We start from the raw sequence: 26853 nt of genomic DNA on the forward strand, positions 1-26853 counted from the left end.
CAAGGCCGTGCTAGGAGCACCCACAACGAGGCACATACACAGAGAACACTACACACCAAGTGGTTGCGACCACTGACTATTGGCTGATACTTTAGGGACCTTGAAAAACAGTCTTTATTTCTTTTCCAATTTCCGAACTGACTGAGAACAGACACAAGTCAAAAAAATGAAGATCAAAATGTCAGCTTTAATAGTAAAGTTAGATTTGCAGCAAACTAGACTTGCTAAGACCTTTCAGTGGAGCAAACGTGAACGTCTCAACCCCCTCACAGGCTCCACAGCTCCTACAGGGCTCAGGTTCCCCCCTCGGGCACCCCCCGGTCAGTCTCTGCTCGTGGGGGACAGGGTGGGAGCCCTTCTGAAGAGCAGAGCCATCCCCAGCATGAAGCCCGCGAGGCCCGGTTGCTTGTACCGTTTGTCCCCACCATTCCCTGATCTAACACGTCACGGCTCACTGGGCTTCAGTCTTCTCTGTAACTGCCACTGCACACTGGCTGTGGTTTGAAAACCAAGTGAACTTTGGGTTGGGCATAAACAAGCAGGTGGAATAAGAGGGTAAGAAGGGCACGGAGTAGAAAGTGAATTTTGAGCTGCTGAATAGTCAGTGCAGCTTCAGTTTTTGTCCTGGGCTTTGTATCCAGGGCCTTAACAAACACAAGAGAAAGAAGTAGAGATTTTAAGCACGTGGTTCCTCTTTTTAAATAAAATGTAACTCACGTTGGCTCTGGTATCCATGTCCCCCCAGGCTCTCCCATGCCTTGACAGCACAGGCCTGGGACTAGCTTCCTAACCAATGGAGGACTGATGACACTTTAGACCAAATGTGGCAAAACAAGATCAGTGGAGAAGCTCTAGAAGTCAGGGGTTTAGGAAACTCCACCCACAGTTAGGAAGCTCCAGCTCCTGCTCATGGGTGGGCATCCTGCGGGCATGGACTCTGGCCCCGATGGCTGGTCAACTCCTGGAAGGAGACCTCTTCCCACGTGGTGTCTGCATGTCTCCCACTGGCTCCAGGCTCTGGTGGAACCCTGAGCAATACATGACTAGCTAAGTCTCATCTACTTGCCATTCTCTACTCTCTTATCCTTGAGGTCGACAAAACGCTGAAGGACATAGATGTCAACTGGCACTGATGGAAGGACACCCACTGGTCCCCAAAGCTAACCTGTCAACTACTCTTTATTTGACTAAACGCTACGTGAATGTCTTCCCAGCATCATTCTCGGGCCTTCACCTGTTCCCCGCTGGCGGCTGCGGACCACTTGGGCCTCCTGCCCACAGGGCAGCACAGAGCCCGTCTCCATGGGCAGAAGGCCTGTTCCAACCCCCTCCCCAGGAGCAGCTGCTCACACACCAGTTGGCAGTCTCCAGTTTCCTTTTAATAAGAAAAACAAAATAGGGTAAAAGGCATAAAATAATAATAATAATTAAAAAAATTCTTCGGGTCCAAAATTCCTTACCCTGAACTTCAAAATCTAAAAGTTTCAAATAATGAAAACTTCCCAAATCCATCTGCTGTAAACTCTGGGCAGCAAAACCTGATCTAAGTTTAGATGAGGCTGTTTCTCAGGTCTGTGTATTTTAGGGTGGGTGGGTGTTCATGGTTTCACTGTGTTTAATTAAAGGGAGTGGCCCAACCCCCACCCCCAATGGAAAAGCCTCATTAAACCCAGTTTATACGCAGTGGTATTAACTTTCTAAAATCCAAATTCTGAAATACATTTGTATGCAAGGGCTTCATGGAAAGGACTGCAGACCTATAATTTTTCTGTTAAAGGAAGTCCAGAAAAAACACAAAACTCCAACTACAACAACTATCACAAAGGCCAAAATGTTCTGTGTACATTTTAATATCCAAAAGCAATAAAATACATTCCAAGTGTTGAATCTGAGTTTTAAAGTAGCAATAACTTAAAAGTCCCAGATAGCTGGAGACCCAGAATTTGGGGGTCCCCGGGACAGAGAACCCCAAGTTTGGTGTGTAGGGTTTGAAAACTTGTGCCTCAGGTATAAGAAGAACATCACCCACCTGTTAGGGCTCAGGTGTGAACTAGCCCCAGCACACAGCCCTTCCCTGAAGCAAGGTCAGCATCCATCCAGCCTCTACTACAGAATAATTCTATTTCATATATTTCCAAATACATATGTGTATCACATATGTTGAAGTTCCAATACTTTGGCCACATGATGCAAAGAGTCAACTCATTGGAAAAGACCCTGATGCTGGAAAATATTGAAGGCAAAAGGAGAAGGGGGCGACAGAAGATGAGATGGTTGGACAGCATCATGACTCAATGGACATGAATTTGAGCCAGTTCCAGGAGATAGGGGAGGCCAGGGAAACCTGGCATGCTGCAGTCCATGGGGGGGTTGCAAGGAGTCAGATACAATCTAGCAACTGAACAACAACAAAAATTATAAATATCAACTAATCACATTCCCTAAAAAGGTGAAATAAAATCAACTCTTAACAAAATCAACAAGCACCTAATAAACTGAGTATATATCAAGTACTTCATACTCAATCATAAAAAGAAACCCCTTAAAATTCCAGTATAAAATATATACGAAAGTTCTAACCTAGTATTTCCAATAAACACACATATGCACAGCATGTCAAACCTTAATACAGGAAGATATTAAGTTTGATTTTCAAGGAACTATTTCTCAAGAAATACCAGTTACAATGACTTCATATGTACATTTGCTTTATTAAAATTATGGCACTTCATATAATAGCAGAAATCATCACATGGCTCACATCCAGAAGCAATACAATAGTGGAGGTGCAAACATTCCTTATTACCAGTACAAGTAAAAAAGTGGTAATATGTCCCATAAGCCCTTATTTGCATAAAATATTATACTGCACATCATTTACAGCCAGCAGACTTAAATAAACTAATTATCATCTTTTATATTCTGCAAGGGATATAACGTTCATAGGACATTCAAACATGATAAAAATTAAACATCAGTTCTGAATTATTCATGGGGAAGACACAAGCTGATAATTCCTCTTTTATAACCTACTGGATATTTTCACATGATTTTACAATTTTTTAATGTCTTCAGAGTGAAATCCAAAGGAAAAAAACTCCACTAAGTGCCATGTTGAAGGACAAAAAATATTGAGTGCAGCACCTTTAGACAACGAAAGATCACATCCTGTCCACCCACACCATATAAATTAGGGCGTTTGTGGGAAACGCATACAAACATCAAGCAAATGCCCTCACAGGTGACGGGCATGGCTTTGGCAAGCAGTTCTCAGAAGCAATATTCACATCCAGCAAGAACAGGGGCCACCACCAGGTCTCCCGTGTGCCACCTTTGTGATCTGGGATGCCTGCAGGCCCAGGGAGGGGGACCTCCAGGAAAAGGATGTGAAGGGCACTCAGGGCACCCTAGTGGGGGCTGTCTGCAGAGTCAATCAAGTAGTATTCAGGATAAAATACTGTACCACATTACACATGTGCTGAGTATCTAGTATGTAAAACTGCAACAGGCTCATAATCAGATCCAGCTGATAATGCACCCAAGAGGATCTGCTTAAAGAAACAATAAAGCTCCACAGACCTAATCCCCCTAATTTGTTTCAACCAATGATATGTCCAGTGTTTCATTAGCTCCTTCAAAAATACTGCATACATTAAAAACATAAAACTAACTCCCCCCGCCCCCCACCACCAACCAGAGACACAGAGACTCTAACAGACCGCTTAGCTTTGGTGTGTAAAGTGCAGTTCACAGAGGTGCTGGCCAGCCAGCCAGCCGCATCCAGCGATTTCAAGTTCACCACCAGCCTCAAAACACTACTCTCTCAGGTAAAGGTTCCCTGTGGACATCCACATTAGTAAGAAGGTTGAGATTCTACCTGATCAACCCCCAATGTGCTTCACCATCCCTGAGTGCTGGCGATGGGGCTTAAGGAAGGACAGTGAGTCATATTTGTGCTACGACATGTCCAGGACATAGCTTCCTGCTTCTCCCCTGGTGTTGCCTCACACTTTCTGTTGTATGAAGTTTTCAAGTTTAATGATGATACAGGCAGTACATTCCATCACCCTCATGGCAACCTCAGACGTGAACCTGTCATTGGGGATTTGCGGGAAGGGCAGCAGGTCAGGGTACCTGGTCTTCAAGCTGTCCACACCGTAGGCCTCCAGGGTGTGGACGTCGTTGGTCAGGCCCTCCAGCTGCTGGCTGTACTCCTCGATCTTCTGCGCCAGGGCCGTTGGCTTCACATCCTTGTCAGACTTGCCCCGCACGGCGTAGTCGGCCGCGATGAGAGCCAGCTTGGCAGACAGGAAGCATTTGAAGCACACCCACTCGTTGGCATTCTTGTGCAGGTCATTCCTGGCAGCCGAGAAGTTGGCCCTGGCCTGGCGCAGCCACCTGCGTGCCTCCACCGGGTTGCCAACCGTCTTGAAAGTAGGGGGCACAAAGAACCTCTGGGAGTACGTCTGCCCAGCCGGTGGTGGGCCTTTCTCTTTATTTTGCTGCTGCCTCTCGGATTTGTGGCTCGTGGCCTCCTGGTTCCACGATGTGTAAAATCTCTGGAAGGAGAACTTCTCTGACTGGAACCGGGTAGCCGAGGTGGGAAACGTCCGCCTCGAGGCTCTGTCTGAATTTTGATCAAGAAAAGCCTGTTTCTCTAACCTGTTAATCTCATTCTGCAGATGCTTGAAAACCTCATTAGCCATGTCGTGGTCCTCTGGGTTTTTGTCAGGGTGCCATTTCAGGTACAACCGCCTGATAATCTTCTTCCTCTCCGACTCAGGAAGCTTCCAGGCTTGCTCCACCACAGACGTCACCTCCTTTAGAATTTCTGGGAGAGAAGTAGCCTTGAGCTTTTTGGGGGAATGATGCTTGGAAGATGGGGTCTTGAGGCCCTCTCTCCCAGGGAAGAGGGGTGGGATGCTTCGAAGACCAGGGGCCAGGAACTCCGTGGGACTGGTAGGGGTGGAGGGGGCACTGTCTCTGCTCTGGGAGCTCTCCTCTGGCCGTGAGAACTTGTACAGATCCAGAGAGCTAACGATTTTGTATTCACTGTAGCCAATGTCAATCTGATAAATCTTTCCTAGGAAGCTTGAGTTGTCAGCGTCTTCTCTTTCGACCTCTTGTACGATGATGGCGTACGTGTACGTCGGCTGGTACGACCCATAGATGTCCCCGCCTTCGGCATCTACAAGGTACCCGACATACTCTCCTGGGTAAAAGACATTCATGGGGTCCATGAGCAGGGTGTAATGAATCTCAGCAGGTATTGGCGTGCCAGGCATTGGCAGTTCAAGTTTTGATGGTTCTGAAGAGTCGTACTTCACGCCTAGGCTGTCAAGCTTCTCGCTGATCCTGTAAATGTCGTTGCATCCCAGCATAGCAATTAGGTAGGACGTGTCGGAGATCAGGTTGTCGGTCGCCGACTTCAGCGTCATGGCCAAGGCCAGCAAGAAGTTGATGTCCTTACTGTCTGAGTGTTGTATGTACAGCAGGATGACGGCATTCCCAAACCGCTTCAGGAAAGCGAAGGTCTCGCTCCTGCTCTGGGGGATGGGGTTGAAGCCCTTCACCCGTAGTGTGGTCTGAAGCTTCTCGAAGCAGGACACCTTCAGCCCTTCCCGGAGGGCCTTGCAGAGGCGGATGGCCTTCTCCTCATTGGCCAGGAAGGCATTGTCATTCTCATGCTTCATGATCCTGACAAGGCCCGCGATGAACTGCTCAGAGGACAGCAGGAGCTGCAGCCGGCCTTGGAGTGAGCACAGTGCCCCGAACTGGCACACCCTGGGGGTCTCCTCATCCAGCTGCTCCTCCAGGATGCTGCTCAGCAGGCGTGGACGCAGCTTCTGGGGGAAGAGCATGATGAGCTTGGTGTGGAAGCCGTGGTCCTTCCCCAAGTAACACTGGCTGAGGTCCACCAGCATCTGCACCCCGATGCTGCCCTGGATCCGGCTCTTATAGTGTGGGGCATCATCAAACACCAGGATGCTCGACCTGACCAGCCGGCCATCCTGGCTTGGCAGGTAGAGTGTGAGGTCCCGGATGTTCTCCAGGTCGCCCCGTACCTTGACGGAGTCGTTCTGCAGACTCCTGAACAGGCCAGAAACAACCCTCTTGACAGTGCGCATCTCGTTCGGGTCCAGCTGCTTCCCTTCGGAGTTCTTGAAGATGCGGCTCAGCACCTCCACGTACTGCTTGGTGGAGATGACGTCCTCAGTACCCAAATGTTTGAACAGCTGGTGGAAGGTGCCCAGCTCTAAGGGCAGCTTGTACAGATACGGCTTGAAATCGGACTCATACTCCAGGTTGATCACCACCTCCTCTGGCTTCAGGAGCTTCCAGCCATCTTCCACCATCACAAAAGCAACACCCCGCAGCTGGAAACGGAACTCCCTCTTCTCGGCGCTGAGGAACTCATATATGCTCCTTAGGACCTTGGCTCTAGTCCTGACCATATCTTCATCCAGCGTCGTGATGTTGCACACATTCCTGCAGTTGTTGATGACCTTGTCCACGGGGGGGTCAAGGTTCACATTCAGCAGGCTCAGAACCTGCTCCAGCTGCTCCTGAGGGCCGAGGTCACTCCCTGCTTGCTCCCTGATGCTCAGGGGCGTGGCCTTCTCTGGGAGGATGGGGCAGGACGTCCACAGCAACTGCAGCACATCGCACTGCTTGAACTTCGGGTTCACCTGGGCACCACTGAACCTGATGAGGGGGAGCGTCCCGTTCACCTCCTGATATTGAGGGTGAAATCGGATGAACTCTGCGGGAGCCCGCTCTGGACACAAGAAGGGGATCAGAGACAGTTCTTTCAGGAAGTCCCCCACAAACAGATCCATTCGTTCCTGGAATATGTGATGGAGAAGGATGTCGACCGTGTTCTGCAGCATTTCCTTAGACCAGTTTTCCGTATTAGCTCGCACACTGATCTCCTTAGCAAACTGCAACAACTGCTGCTGAGAGAGGATGTGTTTCAGTCCAATGTTTCTTAAGAATTCTACCCAAGAGGTCATAAATGCAACTTGATTTTTGGGTTTTATAAGTTGTTCCAGTTTTTTAAAGAAGTCCTTTGGGATGAACAATTTTTCAGGAAGCATAACTTCAAAAACTCTTACAGTTCTGTCATAGAAATGCTTTGCTTGCTTTAGTCGGTTGTTAGCATCGTGGATTATCAATAAACCTTCCAGCTTTTCAAAAAGTTGTTCCTTGATCTCAGACAGCTCCTCAACATTCGACAGTCTATTCTTGAGATAAATCAAATGCTCTAGTTTTGCATCGTAAGAGAGATTTTCAATTTTTGGTAAGAGGTGTTTCAAATATACCTCAAGATCATCCACGGGTACACAACCCAGAAGCTCATACAGTTCTTTCAAGTGTATTTTTTCTTCAAGAAATGCAGAGGACGATGATTGCGTCCATTTTTCCACTTCGGCGGAGGGAATGCTTTTTGTAAGCACGTAGCATGTTCCAAACTTTGCAATGCTCATGTAGCGACCACTGATGGATTTGTAGCATGGAAGTGACTTTAAAATTTTTATGTCATCTTGAGACATCAAGTGATTCAAATTGCAGTTGAAATACATCAAAAGTGCTTCAAAGTCATTTTCCACTAATTTTTCAGTTCTAAATGTTGAGGTTTGGACCATGTAATGCACAGCCTTCAAAATGCTTGTGGGGCTCTCTATGTTGGCCGTGTGAGAGGATAACAGAGGGACAAATGCACTGTCTTTGGAGCAGATTTTGTTCAAAGCCAGCTGAATGCAGCCAGCTTTCATGAGGGCATGAAAAACCTTATCAGTCTGGGCGTTTGGGAATACAGCAATGTGCATGAGGCTCAGCGGGAGCAGGACGTCCCCCTCAGGGACCACGAGCTGGTTGGCCGACACAGTGAACTTTGTTCCTGGGAGCAGGGCCCAGTCTCTCAGGGTGTCCACGACGGTGTCGAAGGCTGGCTTTGTCTCCTCTTGGTCCTCCTTCACGTTCATGGACTCGCTGATGAAATGCCAGGCATTCTTCAGCCAAGACTCACTGGCAAAGCTGTCTTTCCACTTGGTGCAGCTCTTTGTCTTGTACTCGCGGGGCAGCACAGAGGGCAGCAGGTCAGCAAAGCTGGAAATGTCAAACACTTTTGCGACTTTGCAATTCAGTAAAATATTGCTGTACTTCAAGTACAGCGTGTTCATGAACAGGTCTTTGCGGGATGGGATCAGTTCGTGGTATGTTGTTAGAAACTTGGGACGTTTTGCATCAAAAGTTTGCAAAACACTGTCCAGGGTAATGAGAAGGGGCAGGCCCTCCACTTCAAACTCACTTTCTTCTGCGTCCTTAAAACAATAATCGACTAAAAGTTTTAAACTGTGGAAAAGCTTCAGGTTGGTCTGCTGGAGACGACAGGGCAGCTTCCCAATATGGCAGTTGGTGTCGGGGGAGGAAAAGGTCATTAAGAAAGCCCGGACATCAGCAGGGGTGACGTAGCTCACAGGGATGTTGGCGTCCACAAGGCAGTGGTACAGGTTAGCAGTCTCATCACAGTTATAAACCAGGTTGAAGCCAATCTCCAAGAGCAGGTGTTTCAGCCTGTAGACGTTCTCTGCGACCGTTTTGCGTGTGGTGATGTTATAATCTGCGTTTTTAAGGTGCTGTAGCTCATCCTGCAGTAGATTGTCAAAGAACGGCCTGGTTTTATTTGAGATGGACATGTTGACCCAGGTGATGATGACAGCGGAGTGCAGGTCGGAGCCGTCGATGCTGGGAGCACGCACCACTGGAAGGAGGCGCTTCATGTCATCGTGGATGCAGCTGTACAGCGCCTTCACCAAACAGTACAGGTCTGGCTGGAGGTCCAGCCTGTTGACGGGGAAGAACGACAGGAACTTCTTCAGCGTGTCCTTGACAACGTGGATGGGCGTGCTCTGCAGGACCGACAGCGTAGGGTCGGAGCCAGGGAAGTAGCGCTTCTTCAGCTGGGCCAGCAGCTCCACGTACGCAGGCGCAATGAGTGCCGTCATCAGGCTGCTGTTCCAGTCGCTGCGCACGCCAACCCCATTGTCATCTCGCCACAGGTTCCTGCGGGCCGAGTCCAGTGCAAAGTGGCCATTCACGTGGAATGGGAGCCCCGTCTCTAAAGAGAGCGGCAGGAAGCAGAAGACCCTGTGGGGCTTCTTGTAGTTGTGGGTGATGCAGGCAGCCACACCCCCGCGAGGGAAGAGTGTGATATCCTGGTTCTTGTGTGCTGACACAACGCTCTTGGACACCTTGTCCATGCTGGAGAAGCCAGACCTGTTACAGATGAGCCAGGTGGTGAGGCTCCCCTCAGAGTCCTCGGTGTCCATGGTGTAGGTGACCTGCTGCACTGGGATGTCTGGGAGCTGCCTCTTCTTTGTGACGCTGTCAATGACAGACGCATGAAACTGCTTCCTCTTCAGCCGGTCCCCGTCAGTGATGTTGCCCTTCACGGAATACAGCACGTTCAGGGCACCCGTGGCTTTGTCTATTTCACAAATAGAGATTTTTTCCATGTGGTTAAGAAACATTAACAGCTCTGCCCCATCTGACCGCAGCTTGTCCAGGAGGTTCTGGACCATCCTATCTGATGATGGAACTGATGAGATCTCCGAAACCTTTGCCATCTCTGCGTTACGGAGAGGGAATCGGAACATCGTGCAGTTGTCCAGCTTGAAGTGGGTTCCCAGGTAAAGATCCAGGACGTCAGAGAACTGAGTTCTGAAATCCGCATCCAGGTCTCTGAACATGCGTCCAGGACTGACAGATGTGGCCCCCGGTGCATACCTGGCGTGAGGGTCGAAAATGCACAGGATGTCATTGCCGGAGATGAAGGAGGGGCAGTCTGTGATGTGATACACGGAGTTGAACCCCACCCCATACTGCCCAGTCTTACAAGGGTTCCCTTCCTTGGTGCCTCTGCCCAGGTTCTGGATCCCTCTGACATCATCCTCCGTGAAAGGCTGGTTGTTGTACACACACAGCGCTGGCCCCTGCAAGGGTGCCCACTTATCATCAAATATCCTGTCCACTGGGTGCTGCCTGGGGTCAAACACGAAGCAGATCTCCGTGGCCTTTGCGTCATCAGCGTTCTGAAGCAGCTCTTTCAGCATTTCCTTTTCTGAAGGATAGGCATTGAGGATGCTCTTAATTCTGCTGGTCAGTTTTTCTTTCTGCCCAAACTCCGAGCCCAGTGTCGTGAAGCACACGTTGGATGCATACCGTTCCAGGGCTTTGTGCCGCTTTGGCACTGCACCCAGTTTCACGGCTACTTCCCTGGGTATGTCTGCGTGACAGTACTTGACAGTGCTGTCCTTCACTTTTATCCAGGGACAGTCATTATAGCACAGAGACTTCGCAGGGAGAAGCTTAAGGTTAGTATCTGGCAATAATATGTGGCCATAATTTTTCTCACAAAATTCTTGTTTCTTTTCTCTAATGAGACTCCATATCCCCTCACTGATTATTCGCCGGCAGAGCTGAAAATTCTCTTCTGTTACTTGTTTGGTTTCTTTTTCTTGAGCTATGGATTCCAAAACGAGGGCAAAATCTTCCACAGTGAAAGACTGCCTCACACCCACACTTTCAAAAAGTTCACGGAAATTATTTTTATATTTATTAGGCAACTGATAAAGGTATGGGGCTGCTTCAAAATTTAAATGAAAAGCCACCTTTTCTGAGTTGACATATGCATTCTCAACTAGAATGAAGCTAAAGGTTTTTAGCTTTTCAGTGACTGCCATCTTGGTGCTGTCGCTCTGCATCATCGCCTCATGGAGGTATTTGTAGCAAGCGTTGGTGATGTTCTCCTGATATAATGTGATCCCATCGTCAACTGACTTTGCAACTTCTCTGAGCTGGTTCACAACCAGCTCAACTGTGGGTTTCCGGAGCAAACCCAGAAACTCCTTCACCGCCAAGGGCACAGACCCACAGCCTCTGAAGGAATGAGAATTTTCATTTAGAATTGGTTGCAAAAGACAGACTATATCCTGGTGCTCAGCTATATAGAGGTCAGTTGCTGCAAACATGGTTTCAGGCTTAAAGCTGTTGCCTTTCCAATCCAAAGAGAAACCTGCCGGCTTAGTCAGAAATGGGAGGAAGGGGATTGTTTGATACATTGCAGCAAAATCCTTTGCTCTTGGATCCCTTATTTTCAGTTTTTCATCAATAAGACTTAACAGGATGCTACTTCGTAGACAAGCAGCGACGTGATCACTTTTATTAATTTCAGCTACTGACTCTGCACGCTCCAGCATGTCATCCCACAAAATATCATCCTTCGCCATTCCTAGCTGGACTAGTTTGATCAGAATAATAGGGTTTAGATAGTCCTGAGTGGAACCGTAAGGAAATCGTCCATCTTTAGTATCAAATAACTTAGCCACGCGTCCTTCAGGGTGGATTAATCTTGATGGTAAAACCAAAGGATGCCCCTCCAAAGAGCAGGGGATACATGGGGTAATGCGGAGGATCCCCGAGAACTCATCAACTTTCTCATTTAGGACAAAATTCATTAAAGGATCTCTGAGTTCTGCTTCAATTTCCTGAATATTTGGGAAAAACACTTCTGAAAAAAACTGTCTCTCTGAAAATGTATTTTCCAACAGTATCTGTTTGCAGCCAGCTTCTTCAAATCCTAGCTTTACCGAAGAAGGAAGTTCAACAGCACAAAGGTTTTTCGACCCTGTCTTCTTGAGGTATTTCAAAAATATCTTGAAGGCGGCTGGACCAACATCTCTTCTTTTAAGTATGGAGTCATCCAGAAATCTCACGTTCTTCATGGAGACCCACATGGACCCGTCGGAGAAGACCCTCGTCAAGTCCTTCCCTTTCCCATGGGCGATGTCTTCATAAAACCCTTGGCAGATGACAGAAAAGTCATCATGCACTAGGTCGGGGTCAGGCCATACAGTGTGGTAAGTGTAGTCCATCAGCTCCCCGCTGGCAGCTAGCTCACGCAGCACGCTGAGAGCCTCCAAGTATGCTTTCACGACCACGTGCCTCATGAAGGTGGTGTTCCAGCGCCCCTTTGTGTCTGTCTTCCAGATCTCTTTCCTGTTTGAAGTAACAGCAAAGCACCCGTTGATGTGAACTGGCAATCCTGTCTTTATCCGCAGGGGTAAATAGCAGAACACTTCTCCAGCCTGTGGCCGCACGGCCCACTTCTGGTCCTGGACTTCAGCAAGGAGAACCGCCACAGCCCCACATGGGACCAGGCCCAACCTTCTCCCGCTCTCACTTAGGGAGAACTTGAGTGCCTCCCCTGTGTCCATGCAGGTACAGATCAGCCATGTGGTACAATCCACGGTTTTCTGGGGCAACTCATCTGACGGCTTTTTGGATTGGCCTGCCCTAGCCATTTCAAAGAGAGCAGCCGGGTCATCTTCTGGACCTCTGAAAAGTGGTGACTGTAAGTCCGCAATCCTTCGGAACACGTGGTGAAATTCCTCCACTGTGATCTGCAGGATGCAAGATGACTTGGGGGCCTCGGCAGGGAGCTTTTTGTTACTGGTGCCGCAAGTTTTCATGAGCTTAGCAGCTTCTTTTAGAACGCTGATGACAGGTGCAGTCAGCGCTTTGGTGGAGCATGGTTTTTTTTTTATGATTACTGTGTCCTGGGCTAAGCTGGGATTGGTCTCCTCAATCTTCAGGTACTTCAAGTACATGGAGGTTACATTCTGAGTGAAAATGATGAGCCTGTGTCCACAGAGACTAAACTCATCCACCAGAGAGTAGATGTCAGCTGTGTTGTAGCAGGTGCTGCTGACCTCGCTCACTTTGGCTTCCTGCTGGGTTCTGAAGGACAGTCGGAACAGAGTCCCGCTATAACTGTAGGGTGCCTCCACCGTCAGGGGCAACTGACAGTCAAACACGTTCATGAATGGTTTGAACTGATTAGGAAACTTCCTGAGTCTCTTCTGCTGTTTGCTCCAGTTAATTTTGATCCCAGGGTTAGACCTGTCTTTAATGTGCTTGCTAATGTGGTTGATGTTCGGGTCAAACATTATCATGAACTCTCGGCTCATAATGACAGGGATGTCAGTGATGTGGTACACAGAGTTGAACCCAAGACCAAACTTCCCAACCTTGTCAACTTCGGCCCTCTTCAGAGATTCCCCAAGCCTGGTTATGTTCACGAAGTCTGAATCCGAGAACTGGGAGTTGTTGAATGACCACAGAGCCGGCCCATGGCACGCTGCCATCCCCGGGTCCAGGAGATTCTCTCGGATGTCCATGTTTCTTCTCATGTCAATCATGAAGCTGCATTCTGTTGCATTTGCATCATCAGCATTTTGAAGAAGCTCTTTAAAGATATCTGACACTGAAGGGTACTCTTCCAGAATGTTTTTGATCCTTACCGTCAGCGGTTCTCGTTGTCCTGACTGCTCAAAGCCCATGTTCTCAGGGTTGATTAGTCTTGTACTGAGGCATGGGACTTTCAGCCACTCGGCGGTTTTCATGGGTATGTCCTCATGCACCAAAATGATAGGCTCCACAGAATCTTCCAGTAAGTCATTCAGGTCATCAACTTTGATGTCACAGTAGCAGCATTCATGAATTGGCTTCATGATGAGCTTGGAAGGGTTCTTGCTATGATGTATAGGAACCGGTGTGTTGGGGCTTGCTGGAATCTGATTGCTGTAAAGCCACCTGATAATGTTCAACATAAGATGAAGATTCTGTTTGCTTTCCTGGTCACTGAGGTCTTGGTCACTTTTGAGATACACCTTCTGAATGACCATGGAAATATGATCTGCTGTCAACTCCTCTATTGAGCCACAGGCCTTAAACAGCTGGTGGAACTTTGCCATGGTTTTAGGCACACTATGCAAATAAGGCTGAAGGTCAAGATCATGGAATGGTTTTATCACAGCTTGGGCAAGAGGACAGAACTTTTTGCCAGTCCAAACCCACGGAAATTTTAAGGCTCTGAAAGCATCTTTCCCTTCATTTAAATGATCATGCATGAATCCATAAATTTCAAGCAAAATATGTTGGAATTGGTAGTAGTCTTCATCACTAAAGGTCTTTGATGTATACCAATCCACAACGATCTTAAAGTGCTTTAAGACAGCGTTGATACCAGGTTTTGTGAGGATGCCTAAAGCTTTCTCCAAGTTTACATGGACGCTCTCCACGAGGGGAAGTGACGAGCCAACCAGGATGGCATGGGCTGCATCGCACATGTCAGGGGGTGCACAGAGCTCACAGAGGTCACCCTTCCAGACTAAGGAGCCTGGGTAGTTTGGGGGCCTTTCCTTGCAAGCTGGAACCCATTTTATCTTCTTTAAGGTCGCCTTCCCTTCACATGAGTGCAGCAGGGCAGGGTTCTTATTTAAAACCAGTAAGAGTGTCCTGGCTTTCTTCAGGAGAGTGTCCTGATTTGGACAAGAACTGGCCTGTAAGGCCTCAATTTTTTTAGCCACTTGCACAACATCTTTCTCTTTGAGACTGGCTTCATTTTTCAAGCCAATCTGTCTTAAAGAGTGAAGGATGTCTGGGGAGGTAAAGACCGAAGGCGGGAAACAAGCTTCCTCTTCGTCATAGAAGAGGTCTTTCAACACCTCTACGTCAGGGTCGAAGAGTTCACTGGCCATCACCAGCCGCCCTGGCGGGAGCTGAATAAATTTTAGTGGTGTTAACCAATCAAGCACATTTGGGTTCTCACTTTTGAGAGAGGACAGGTTCTCAAGGACCCATAGCACAAGGTGTGTCACCTCTTCTTGAGAGTAAAATGTACTTTCTATGTCTTTTAAGATGAGCTTCAAGCAGCTGGTGGTCCTGACCTTCTCCACCTTCAGCAAGTTCACCAGGCGGATGGTGGCCTCATCGCTGCTGTCCACCACTGAGATGGAGAGCCGCAGGCCAGCCGGGAGAGTGGCCGCAGGGTGCAGGACCCTGCAGCCCTTCAGCCTGGTGTAGGAGGACAGCCCCTGGCTGGATGAATGGTTGATGCGCTTGAATATTGTCAGCTCCTGAATTATTCTCTTCTCCTTCTCACTGCTCTCAGTCAGGTTGGCTAAGAACTTACGCAGGGCGTCTTTGTGCGTTGGAAGCAGCGATGCAACCTGGTTACACAGCTTCTGCAGAGGCATCTTCTCCATGATGTGCAGCACAGCACTCGGTGAGGGCAGGTGGATATATTTTTTAATAAGTGGGTGCTGTATGGAGGCATCTAATTTTTTAAGGACAATCCCTCCAAGCTTCTGTACCACATCCGCTAAAAATTCTGGAAGCTGTGCTTCCGACTCATCATCTAAAATGACTAATGAAGGAGCCCTGAGTCTGATGAGCTCCACACATGTCTGCCCTTCTTCTAGTGGGGTCCTGGGGATGAGCGGCATCTCATCAAATAAAGTCAGATCCTCTGAAAAATGTACGTAGAGATGCTTCCACACCATCCTAAGCCATGACACAGATGGATGCTTTCTGTCTTCATCGCATGGGTACCACTGGACAATCAACTCTCTGCCAGGCCAGAATGTGTTCATTACTTCTTTGATAAGACGTGCAAAGCGATCTGGATTAAGGAGCTGAAGCTGAGTGCAGGGTCTTCCTGCAAGTCACATAAAGAGATGCTATGAGTACATACAAGTCTGCTTTCACTCATTTACCTTGCATATTCTTGCATAGTAGATAGGCCTAGAAAGTCACTTTGAGAGTTTTAAGCACACTGTAAAAATGCAACAATTTGGCATAATTGTGCTGATAGAGCCTAGAGAAGTAATATTTTTCTCTGGAAAATGCTTACTTTATTTTTTTTATAAATTTTATTTATTTTATTTGGCTGCATCAGGTGTTGGCTGCGACACACAGGATCTTCAGTCTTCACTGAAGCATGTGGGACCTTTAGTTGTAGCAAGTGTGATCTAGTTCCCTGGCCAGGGATTGAGCCAAGCCTCCTGCATTGGGAGCACGGAGTCTCAGCCACTGGACCACCAGGAAAGCCCTTGGAAAGTGCTTATTTTAAATAAATATATAGAATGCATTTACATGCATTTAAAAAATTACCCTATAGTATCACACAAATGGAATCAACATGGAAAATAATTTTTAGTGGTGATTTGATCACAAATAAGACCATCAGAGAAAATGTAAATAAAGCTTTAAAAAGCCTCATTTTATTTAAGGATAATTTATAAGCAGGCCCTGTAAGAATTTTTCTTTGTGGTGCTCCCAGGAGCCAAGCAGCTGAAAGGATAAAGTGAGGCTCCAGGTGAGAGTATGGGGACTGGTGTCCCTGTCCTAGCTGACCCAGGCAGTAGGAACTGAGGCCGCCAGGAGCCTGGAGCTTCCTGTCTACCACAACTGGATATTTGAGAAGAGGGGGCTAGCACGGCCTCTCTGGGACTTGAGGGCTCACTGGAGAGAGGAAGGGGCCGAGGTTACAGCTCTGAGATGCTCTGTGCATGTCCAGGCAGGGAGCACGGCCACGACCCTCCGAGGCAGAGTTCACTTGTGCTTATGACCCAGGAAAGGGCATTCTTCTGGACTCTGGCCTTGGAGGCAGTGCTTCAGGGATAAGCAATGGGGCACAGGGGCCAGCTGTGATGGCATCCTTTCCACACCAGGTAGCTGCACTCTGGGACGGTTGATAAACCAGGAGGCTAGTAAGGTTTTCTCTGGGGAAAAAAACATGTTTGCTGATTTTCAGCCACTGGTCTAGAAAATAACATTTTATTTCTAAGCACATTTTGTGTTTCCATGTATTTGTCTACAATATCAGGGATAATAAAATTTTAAAATAACATGATATACCTGTGGGTATATATTTGCCTATACAGGGAAATAAAAAGCATCTCAAATTCAATCTTATGCAAACTAACATTCCATTTTCTCCCTAGCATACATATAATATCTAGGCTCTGGAAAGACTAATTTTGGAAAAAAATATAAAAAGGGGAACACCTCAAGCCCCTTGAAATTTTGTCCATCAATATCTGTTAACCAGGGAAGGACACTCTTATTTCACAGACTCACACACCAGGGAGATGGCCTTAACTTCTACCAAGAAGATTCTCTCTCATGTTACAATAAGACATTTAAAATTACTGCCACAGAAGTTTAAGCAAGGACACACTTCTGCAACTGTTGAAGACACCAATACGCACGTCCTAATTATTGTCAGTTTCTACACTATGTGACATAGGGTGAGTCAGGCAGTAGTGTTTAAGAAGTCACAAAATCTTGTCTATAGTCTGACTAGCACAGCCTCCTTGGTCTGTGAGTCCCATTAAAATATTATTTTTTAATCAATTTTTAATTTTCTGAAAAATGCTTACTGAATTAACTATAATAGAATATCCAAATCACAAGGCAAGGATATAATATCAAAGATACAAAAAAAGAGTTAGAAATTAAAATTCAGAACACTCAAAAAACAGAAAAACCAAATGTGCAGCACACTGTGTTCCATGTTAATAACTGCCACCCAACATGCACTCTGCAGATAATCCTGTCCAATAACCTTGCATGAAATTCAGCAGCCTATAAGCCACATACCTACCTTCAGGACAGCTGTCTAGTATCGATGTGCAAATAAAATGTCAATGATACGCGCACACCACATGTAACATGCGACCGTGTGCGCCATGTGTAACATGTGATTCACGTGTACACCACACGTAACGTGGTTGCACACACCACATGTAACATGCAATTGACGCACACAGCACATGTAACATGCGATTAATGCCAGTCATGCTCTGATGAAACAAATCATAAAAAATAAAGGAGAGAGAAAATGTAGTAAGAGACAATTCTAAGCACAGAAGTCAATTAGACTTGGAGTTCTGATTTCTGTTTATTTTGTAGTTAAGCTTTCAGCTTTTGCCCTAAAGTATAAATGTTAACACAGAAAAATGTCTCCATGCCCTGGATTGGGGCACCCTTGAAATTGTGAAGCACCTCAACTGGTATCCATAAAATAATTCAACAGCATTTATTAAATGACTTGTGCTTCTGTGGCCCTGCCTTTAGAATTATCAGCACTGTCAAAAGAGGTTAAGTATTTCGTGCCAGGCATGTTCCTAGAAAGAGTGTTTATCAGTTGTAACTATTTAGGAACAACTCTGCTCAGAGTGGTTTGTGCTTTCCTGTGGGTCAGCTCAAGGTAAAACCGTCAGCATGCTAAATCTATGGTTCAGCCCTCACTTTGAGGAAGATTTTCCACGTGGATGGAAACAGGATGCTACAGTCCACTTGAAAATAAGATGAGGTGCCAGTTAAACTGTAGGCCATCTGTCAGTCAAATCTTCAAAGGAAGAAAAAGGAAACAAAGGACAGAAAAGCAGCACACAGGGATGGAGAGGGCAGCTCGGTGGCCAGCCCGGTGCTCCCGGCGCTCTGCAAGGGCCCAGGGAAGCCTCCCTCTACTCCACAGGGCACCAGGCTGGCTCAGAACAGCACTGCGATCAGACTTCTCAAAAAGTCGGCAGTGACACTGCAGCGCGGCCCTCGCTTCCATCCTGAACAGGAGACAGACGACAAGTCGGGCGGTGGCCGACGCCACCCAGAGCACCCCCTGCCCAGGGCAGGCGGCTAACCATGCAGCCTGCTGACAACAAGACTCTGCCTTCCGCTGTGATCACTCCTTAAAGATGTAGGAATACAGTCACGGTAGCTGTGAGGGATCAGCCACTTTTCCTACAAGCTAGAAAACAAGGTTAATACTTATATGAATTATCACTATAACAGTGACTTAGCTTCTAAATTAATTTTAGCTTCAAGGAATAGACTGACTCCAAATGTTTACTATAATGTTTACTATAAAAACAGTTTCTATAAAGCTAATCTCATATCCTGATTTTCCAAGGGAAACACGAACTGGAGGAAAACAATACAAGTCTATCAAAATTTTTTATAAAAAGACAGTCAATTACTGACACTTCACTGACAGAGATCCTAGAATGGATGTCCCTCTGTCCATTTCAATCTCATCATATAACAAGTGTGGGCACTCTCACCCTTCCATTAAATCCCACAGCTTAAATACCAATCTCAGCACAATTGTTTCATTTGAGACTAAATGTTCTATGAACTGAAACATGGCCTGATTGTGACATGTGTAACAACCACCTATGTACTCTACTAGTATAGTTTCCTCTCTCCTTTAATTGTTAGCACCAGAAAATAATACTGATACAACTTCTAGCTACTGGGGTAAATGAAAAAACAGGATTCAAAGAATCAAATGAACAAAAACATCAGGCTGCAAATGAATACAACACTTAGTCAGTCATCATACCTGAGTATCCCCAGAGAAGTTGTTGTGCTAGAATATAATTAAATCCGTTCTTAGAAAAAGCCGGAATTGTCACAGTTTTCACATAATGGCTACAGCAGTTATTCTGAATCTTAAGATAGCACTGTTTTCAGAATCTTACACATCATTATGTAAAAGAAAAGCCATAAACAAACTCCAAACATAGCAGAATATACATTTAAGATTTAAGGATATACTTCAATATAATTGACCTAGGTTCGATTCCTGGGTCAGGAAGATCTGCTGGAGAAGGGAGAGGCTACCTACTCCAGTTTTCTTGGGCTTCCCTTATGGCTCAGCTAGTAAAGAATCCACCTGCAATGCGGGAGACCTGGGTTAAATCCCTGGGTTGGGAAGATCTCCTGGAGAAGGGAAAGGCTACCCACTCCAGTATTCTGGTCTGGAGAATTCCATGGACTGTATAGTCCATGGGGTTGCAAAGAGTTGGACACAGCTGAGCAACTTTCACTTTCAATATAAACTAAATCCAAATTATGACGCATTCCTATCATGTGTCTGATTCAACTGCTTTTCTTCTACTTCCTCCAAAACCTATTTACCTGCTCTTCTAACTTCCAAGAGTCACCCATTTACTCAAGTAACTTAATACAGAAATAACCTAGACCTGTGATAGAAAAAACAAAACAACAGAATCTTCACCCCAACTCTGAAGCTCCAGATAGCCCTAAGTCCTTCAAGCTCTTTCAGCTTCAGTGTCTCTGTCCCTCAGAGGAGGATTAAGGTGTAGAACAAATAAGACACAGAAGATACGCATTTGAAAAGAAATTCTGACTCACGGCCACACTACAGGCATCTGCCTGCTTGTGTCCCCATCCCCGCAGCTCCACCCCACCCAGCCCAGCAACGGGAGCTCAGCATCAGCCTATCAACCTGGCACTGGGAACATGAAAGAGACTAATGGGCAGCTTCCTAGTCTGTCTGGCCCAGGAAAACGGGGCTGTGATCAGGCAGAAAAGATTAAAAGGGCAGCGACAGGCTTGAATGACACAGGTCTGTGTGGCCTGCAGGGGCAGGGGCAGGGGCGTGGGGGAGGTGCGGGGGCAGGGATAGCACAGAGAGCCTCTCCCTGGAGGAGACTTGTGGGTTGAAGGCAAAGAGATGAACAGAAGCCGGCAGGCAGGGTGCAGGAGAGTATTTTAAGCAAAGGGGACACTGTGTGCAGAAACACAGATGCACGAAAACCTGAATTCGTGTAAAAGAAAACTTTACCAAGTGTCCACCCTGAAGCGGGCACTGTGCCTCGCGGGGGTGACAAGCCTCACAGGGCTCTGCTCTCTCAGATGAAGGGAACTCTGGTCTCTTGAGGCCAGTCACGGGAGCCCCGCAGGCCATTCAAACAAGACCAGACCTGTCCAGAGTCAGGACACACACGGAACCCATCAGCAGATGGTGATGAGATGAGATGAGCACAGCAGGGAGGAGGCCCTGGGGGCTCACAGCACAGCCGGAGAAGGGCGACACAGAAATTCCATCCCCAGAGCCCAGAGACACGAGAACAACGGTGGTGATGGTGCCGTGCTCACGAGGAAAGATCACACAAGAGGCAAGACAGATATGGACACAAGAGGCAAGACAGATAAGGATACAAGATAAGGACTCGAGCAGGGAAAGCGTGGACTTTGAGCTCCCTGAGGAGCTCCATGGACAGAATGACAACAGTGTTTCTCATTAGCCAGGTGTCATGTTAAACTACACGCTCTATGCACACCAGCTTATCTTCAGAGAAAGCCTGCCCAAACTAAAATATCACTGGAGAGGTTGTCAATAGCCTGCCTGATGGCATCATGCAAACTGGATAAAATTCAGCTGGTAGGCTGGGACTGCCTGCCATCCTCCACTCAACCCTTATTCTCATTTCATTATACTTGTAAGAAAGAAAACAATCTTTCGTTTCATGTAGTTGAATCTCGAGCGCCCCAGATACACTTTTCTGGAAGGATGTCACTGATGAGGAAAGAGGTTCACAGAGATCAGGTAATTTGTTGAAGGTCACACAATGGAGGAATCAAATCTGAGCCCAGATCTGTGCATTGACAGAGCCTGGGCCCATACCCACCACCCTGCACTGCACTACGAGTCCTGAAACTGGGCACCAACAGAAGACATACAGACTACTACACGTGTGTGATCAAGGGACCTGGGTGAACAAGGAGGCCCAAAGACCATAAGGAGTTTCTGAACTGACCCCCATTAAGGGGTCAACTAAGGAACAGAAATTCACAAATAATTCTTAAAAGAAGCCAAAGAAGTATCAGGACAAAGAGAGAACCGGGGAATTAAAGATGAGTGACCAGTAGGAGCAAAGCCTCAGGGGGACCAGGTAAGAAGAACAAAACAATTTCACTGGATTTAATAATTTTAAAAAAGTCATTAATTGGTGATCTCAGTCAGGCAATTTTATTGCACTGAATGAAAAGTGCATCTGCAGAGACAACAGATGGTGAGCAAGTGTAGACGACAAGCACATGCCACTCCCCCGGATGCTGGACTACACAGAAAGCAAACCAAAGTCAAGGTTGGCTTTGTTTCCCCCAAATGGAGAAGACTCTGTGGATCACAACAAACTGTGTAAAATTCTTAAACAGATGGGAATACCAGACCACCTGACCTGCCTCCTGAGAAATCTGTAACCAGGTCAGGAAGCAACAGTTAGCACTGGACATGGAACAACAGACTGGTTCCAAATAGGGAAAGGAGTACATCAAGGCTATATATTGTCACCCTGCTTATTTAACTTATATGCAAAGTACATCATGAGAAATGTGGGGCTGGATGAAGCACAAGCTGGAATCAAGATTGCTGGGATGAACATCAATAACCTCAGATATACAGATGACATCACCCTTAAGGCAGAAAATGAAGAAGAACTAAAGAGCTTCTTGATGAAAGTGAAAGAGGAGAGTGAACAAGTTGGCTTAAAACTCAACATTCAGAAAACTAAGATCATGACATCTGGTCCCATCACTTCATGGCAAATAGATGGGGAAACAATGGAAACAGTGAGAGACTTTATTTTTTGGGTTCCAAAATCACTGCAGATGGTGATTGCAGCCGTGAAATTAAAAGATACTTTCTCCTTCGAGGAAAAGTTATGACCAAAGTTGACAGCATATTAAAAAGCAGAGACATTACTTTGCCAACAAAGGTCTGTCTAGTCAAAGCTGTGGTTTTTCCAGTAGTCATGTATAGATGTTGGACTATAAAGAAAGCTGAGCACCAAAGAACTGATGCTTTTGAACTGTGGTGTTGGAGAAGACTCTTGAGAATCCCTTGGACAGCAAAGAGATCCAACCAGCCCATCCTAAAGGAAATCAGTCCTGAATATTCATTGGAAGGACTCATGCTGAAGCTGAAACTCCAATACTTTGGTAACCTGATGCGAAGAACTGACTCATCTGAAAAGACCCTGATGCTGGGAAAGATTGAAGGCAGGAGGAGAAGGGGATGACAGAGGATGAGATGGCTGGATAGCATCACCGACTCAATGAACATGAGTTTGAGTAGGCTCTTGGAGTTGGTGGTGGACAGGGAAGCCTGGGGTGCTACAGTCCATGAAGTCACAAAGAATCAGACACGACTGAGCTACTTAACTGGCTGACTGAACTGAAGTGTGCAACTGCAAATGAGAGGCAACAGAGTTAAATAGTGAGAGTACAGTCAGTACCACAGTTCTTAGCTGAGGATTTGACAGTGAAACAAGTGGAAGATAAAACTTCCACATGATGAGGTATTTTGTTAGGGCTACTCCCATTGCCAAAGAAAACACTTCCCATGCAACTGTGTGCAGCTGTACTTCCAAATGTGGCCAATCAGATTTTACTTACAATTAGGAAAGAGAAGCCCACGGTGCTTTGTGTCAGCAAAAGGATCACATAATCGGTTTTTGCAGCCAAAAAGATCCACTGACGTTTCACGTCTGTGACGTTCCCACCGTAGGAAGGGAGCCCCACAGATGCAGCCCTCTCGGCCTCTCTTCTCATACTCCTGCCCCACACACCAGAAAGAAGACTGGCTCATTGACTGCTCAGTGTAGGAAGAAACGCCTGCCCCTGCCCAGGGGGATGCCCAGGGTAGCTCCCGCAGCTCCGCAGTGCAGGGCGGGCCGGGAAGGAAGTCGAGGTCCCCAATGCTGCCTGTGACCAGCCTGGTGAGCTCATCCATCTCACCCTAGAGGTCACAGTACAGGCCCACAGCGTGCCCTAAGCCACACCCCCAAGACCAGGGTCACCGCAGTGACGCAGGGCTGACCAGTAAGGTCTACCAACTGGTTCCTCTCTGGGTCTTCCTTCACCAACTGGGGTCCCAGGAAAGGAAAGCAAAGGGGTCATTACTGAGTCCCCACTAGCCCTACACCATAATGCTCCCCAAGCAGTAAATCTGTTCTTGGGGATAAAGTGACATCAAAAATACATTTCTGTCTAGAACTAATGGTACAAAACAACAGGGAGGATGCCCAGGAGGCAGTCCCTTCACCACGTGGCCAGATAAAGAAACCAGAAAGGCTAGAGACCAGGATGATTAAATAATCACAAGGGTGGCAGGCTAATATTAATACTTAAATCCAGATAAGTGACAGTGAAGACAACTTCTGAGATAACTAGCTGCACATCACGGGTGACAATAACAGCAAAGACGTCCCTTCTAGTGTAAAACCAGGAACCAGAGATAAAACACAGCGTCTGCAGATGATTCCAAAATAACAAATCAGAACTCATAGTCGATGAGAAAACGAGAACACACACAGAGTGGGAAGACTCAGCTTTACAAAGACGTCATATTACTGAGTTAACAGTAGATAAATGTAACTCATCCCAAAAATATTACGATAGGTCCCCATTCATGCAAGGCTAGAGAAGAGGTTGTGGCCACGCCCTGTGCCACAGAGTACTTGAAAATTCGAAGCAAGACCAACATTATCCTGCTGGTCTTCTACCCTTTGAGCCTGATTTGATTCTGAATAATTTTCAACTGATTTCCAACTCCCTACCTACCTCAGAAACTAATGCACATGAACAAAAATTCTCTCTTCAAAACAAAGTGAAACCACACAATGAAATAGCACTGCTGTGAGAAAGAACGGTCTGCAACTGCGGACACCAAGCTGGATCCCAAATTCAGGGCAAGTGACCACAGCAGACTGTGTGCACATGGATTCCCCCCACAGGAAGCACAGGAAGCCCCGAGTCCATCTGTGCTGTCGAGAGTCAGGGTCACAGTTGCCCTTGGGTGGCCAGGACTATCTCAGAGAGGCAGCCAGTCTTCTGGTTCTGATCTGGGTGTACTCAGCTTATAAAATTCCACTAGACCTATACGTCAAGGCTGTATATTGTCACCCTGTTTATTTAACTTATATGCAGAGTACATCATGAGAAACACTGGACTGGAAGAAACACAAGCTGGAATCAAGATTGCCGGGAGAAATATCAATAACCTCAGATATGCAGATGATACCACCCTTATGGCAGACAGTGAAGAGGAACTAAAAAGCCTCTTGATGAAAGTGAAAGTGGAGAGTATAAATGTTGGCTTAAAGCTCAACATTTAGAAAACGAAGATCATGGCATCCAGTGCCATCACTTCATGGGAAATAGATGGGGAAACAGTGGAAACAGTGTCAGACTTTATTTTTTGGGGCTCCAAAATCACTGCAGATGGTGACTGCAGCCATGAAATTAAAAGATGCTTACTCCTTGGAAGGAAAGTTATGACCAACCTAGATAGCATATTCAAAAGCAGAGACATTACTTTGCCAACAAAGGTCCGTCTAGTCAAGGCTATGGTTTTTCCTGTGGTCATGTATGGATGTGAGAGTTGGACTGTGAAGAAGGCCGAGTGTCAAAGAACTGATGCTTTTGAACTGTGGTGTTGGAGAAGACTCTTGAGAGTCCCTTGGACTGCAAGGAGATCCAACCAGTCCATTCTGAAGATCAGCCCTGGGATTTCTTTGGAAGGAATGATGCTAAAACTGAAACTCCAGTACTTTGGCCACCTCATACAAAGAGTTGACTCATTGGAAAAGACTCTGATGCTGGGAGGGATTGGGGTCAAGTGGAAAAGGGGACGACAGAGGATGAGATGGCTGGATGGCATCACTGACTCGATGGAAGTGAGTCTGAGTGAACTCCGGGAGTTGGTGATGGACAGGGAGGCCTGGCGTGCTGCAATTCATGGGGTCGCAAAGAGTCAGTCATGACTGAGCGACTGATCTGATCTGATCTGATCTGATGTGTAAGATAAGCATACTTTTCTGTGTGTACATTGTATTGCACTGTAATGTTTTACATAAGAAGATAATAGAGAACTTGGGAAGTAAGAACTTGGAAAACTTTGGAGCAGAGAACAGCAGAGTCATAGGAAAGAATTCACATTAAGACTCCTCACAAGGCTCCTCTAAAGCTCCTGACACAGGGAACAGCAGCGTCCGGACGCCCTCCAGCTCACACCGCATTGCCCACAGCCTCTCTGCGCTCCATCCTGAATCAGCACCCCAAGCCCCAACTCCTTTTGCTTCCATTTACAGGAATGAAGGTGCATGACCATTAGCAAGTTTTCCTTTAGCCATTACCTTTGAAAACCAGCACACAGTACAAAAGACACGTCACAAAGAGCACGCTTTACAACCTTACCTAGAACAAACCCAGAATTTTTCAGGCCAGTATTTAACTTTAAAAAAGTTCAATATCCTTCAATACAAAAAAAAAAAAAAAAGTGGCTGAAAGAATATAAACAAACAAACAAAAAAGTTCAGGCAACAGTCTTACAAAGGTGCTCACAAAAGTTGAAAGATAAGGTTAAACAGAACCATGGTGATTTTTTCCCCAATTATTCTCTTTTCCTAAAAAGTACTCCCGATAGAGGACACCCTTTCCTGCCTCGGCCCCAGGAGTCCTCCCAACCCTGATGCACAGGTCTCTTCTCAACGTGCAGGTCCCCAAAGCCGCCCCAACACAACCACGTGGAACCCTGGAGGCAGGTGATGTAGGGGTAGAGCAGGCGGACCCCGTCTCCCCTTGCGTGTCCACCTAACCCACAGCAGCGCTCTCACCACCACGTGGCCCACCAGGGAGGAGGCCGGGGGCAAAAAAGGGGAAAGAAATGGGGAAGCATGCAGGCCCGTGAGGCACTGTGCAGGGGTAAGGACCACTGCCACACCCGAACCCTAAACACAGGTTTCTAAACACACGACCACCTTCACATTTGGACAGACGTCAGCATCCACGACTGACACATCTCAAACCACGAGTACATGAGGTTGAACCGCATGGGGCTGCTGACCAATAGGCAATTCCATACTCATTCAACTTAACAGGAAACACATAAATTGTTCACATTTTTATAATTACACTTATTTTTAAAAAGCTAAAATAGCTATAATACCTCGGGTTTGGGCAGCTTCCTTTAAAGCAGCTAGAAGGTGAGGCTTCAAGTTATCCAAAAGAAATCTTCCTTCAAGACCTGGGAAAAGGGACCTAAAAAGTGACAGAAATGCAGCAGTTTTAAGTAGATAAGTTCAATGATATAATTACAAGCCAGTTATATGTGCTCACTATTTTACCTAAATT

At 46.7% G+C, this 26853-nt stretch overlaps 1 protein-coding gene across 5 annotated transcripts in view; it reads right to left on the bottom strand.

Annotated features, from left to right (window-relative positions):
• Positions 1–2691: 2691 nt before the first annotated feature.
• The window catches only part of SACS (sacsin molecular chaperone), an 81929-nt gene continuing 57767 nt past the window's right edge, over positions 2692–26853 (bottom strand). For 3 of the 5 annotated variants that reach the window (XM_025262829.3, XM_044927290.2, XM_025262830.3), the window contains 3 exons: positions 26669–26760; positions 19253–19279; positions 2692–15562 (listed from right to left, as the gene is read on the bottom strand). In XM_025262829.3, the coding sequence (XP_025118614.3) occupies positions 4005–15562; positions 19253–19279; positions 26669–26760 (11677 nt within the window). In that variant the 3' untranslated portion in view covers positions 2692–4004. Of the gene's footprint in view, positions 15563–19252; positions 19280–23115; positions 23260–26668; positions 26761–26853 lie in introns of those variants that run through there. The other 2 variants (XM_025262831.3, XM_025262832.3) reach the window with 2 other exon arrangements.

Source organism: Bubalus bubalis, chromosome 13 (assembly GCF_019923935.1).
Source record: "Bubalus bubalis isolate 160015118507 breed Murrah chromosome 13, NDDB_SH_1, whole genome shotgun sequence".
Lineage (NCBI taxonomy): Eukaryota > Metazoa > Chordata > Mammalia > Artiodactyla > Bovidae > Bubalus > Bubalus bubalis.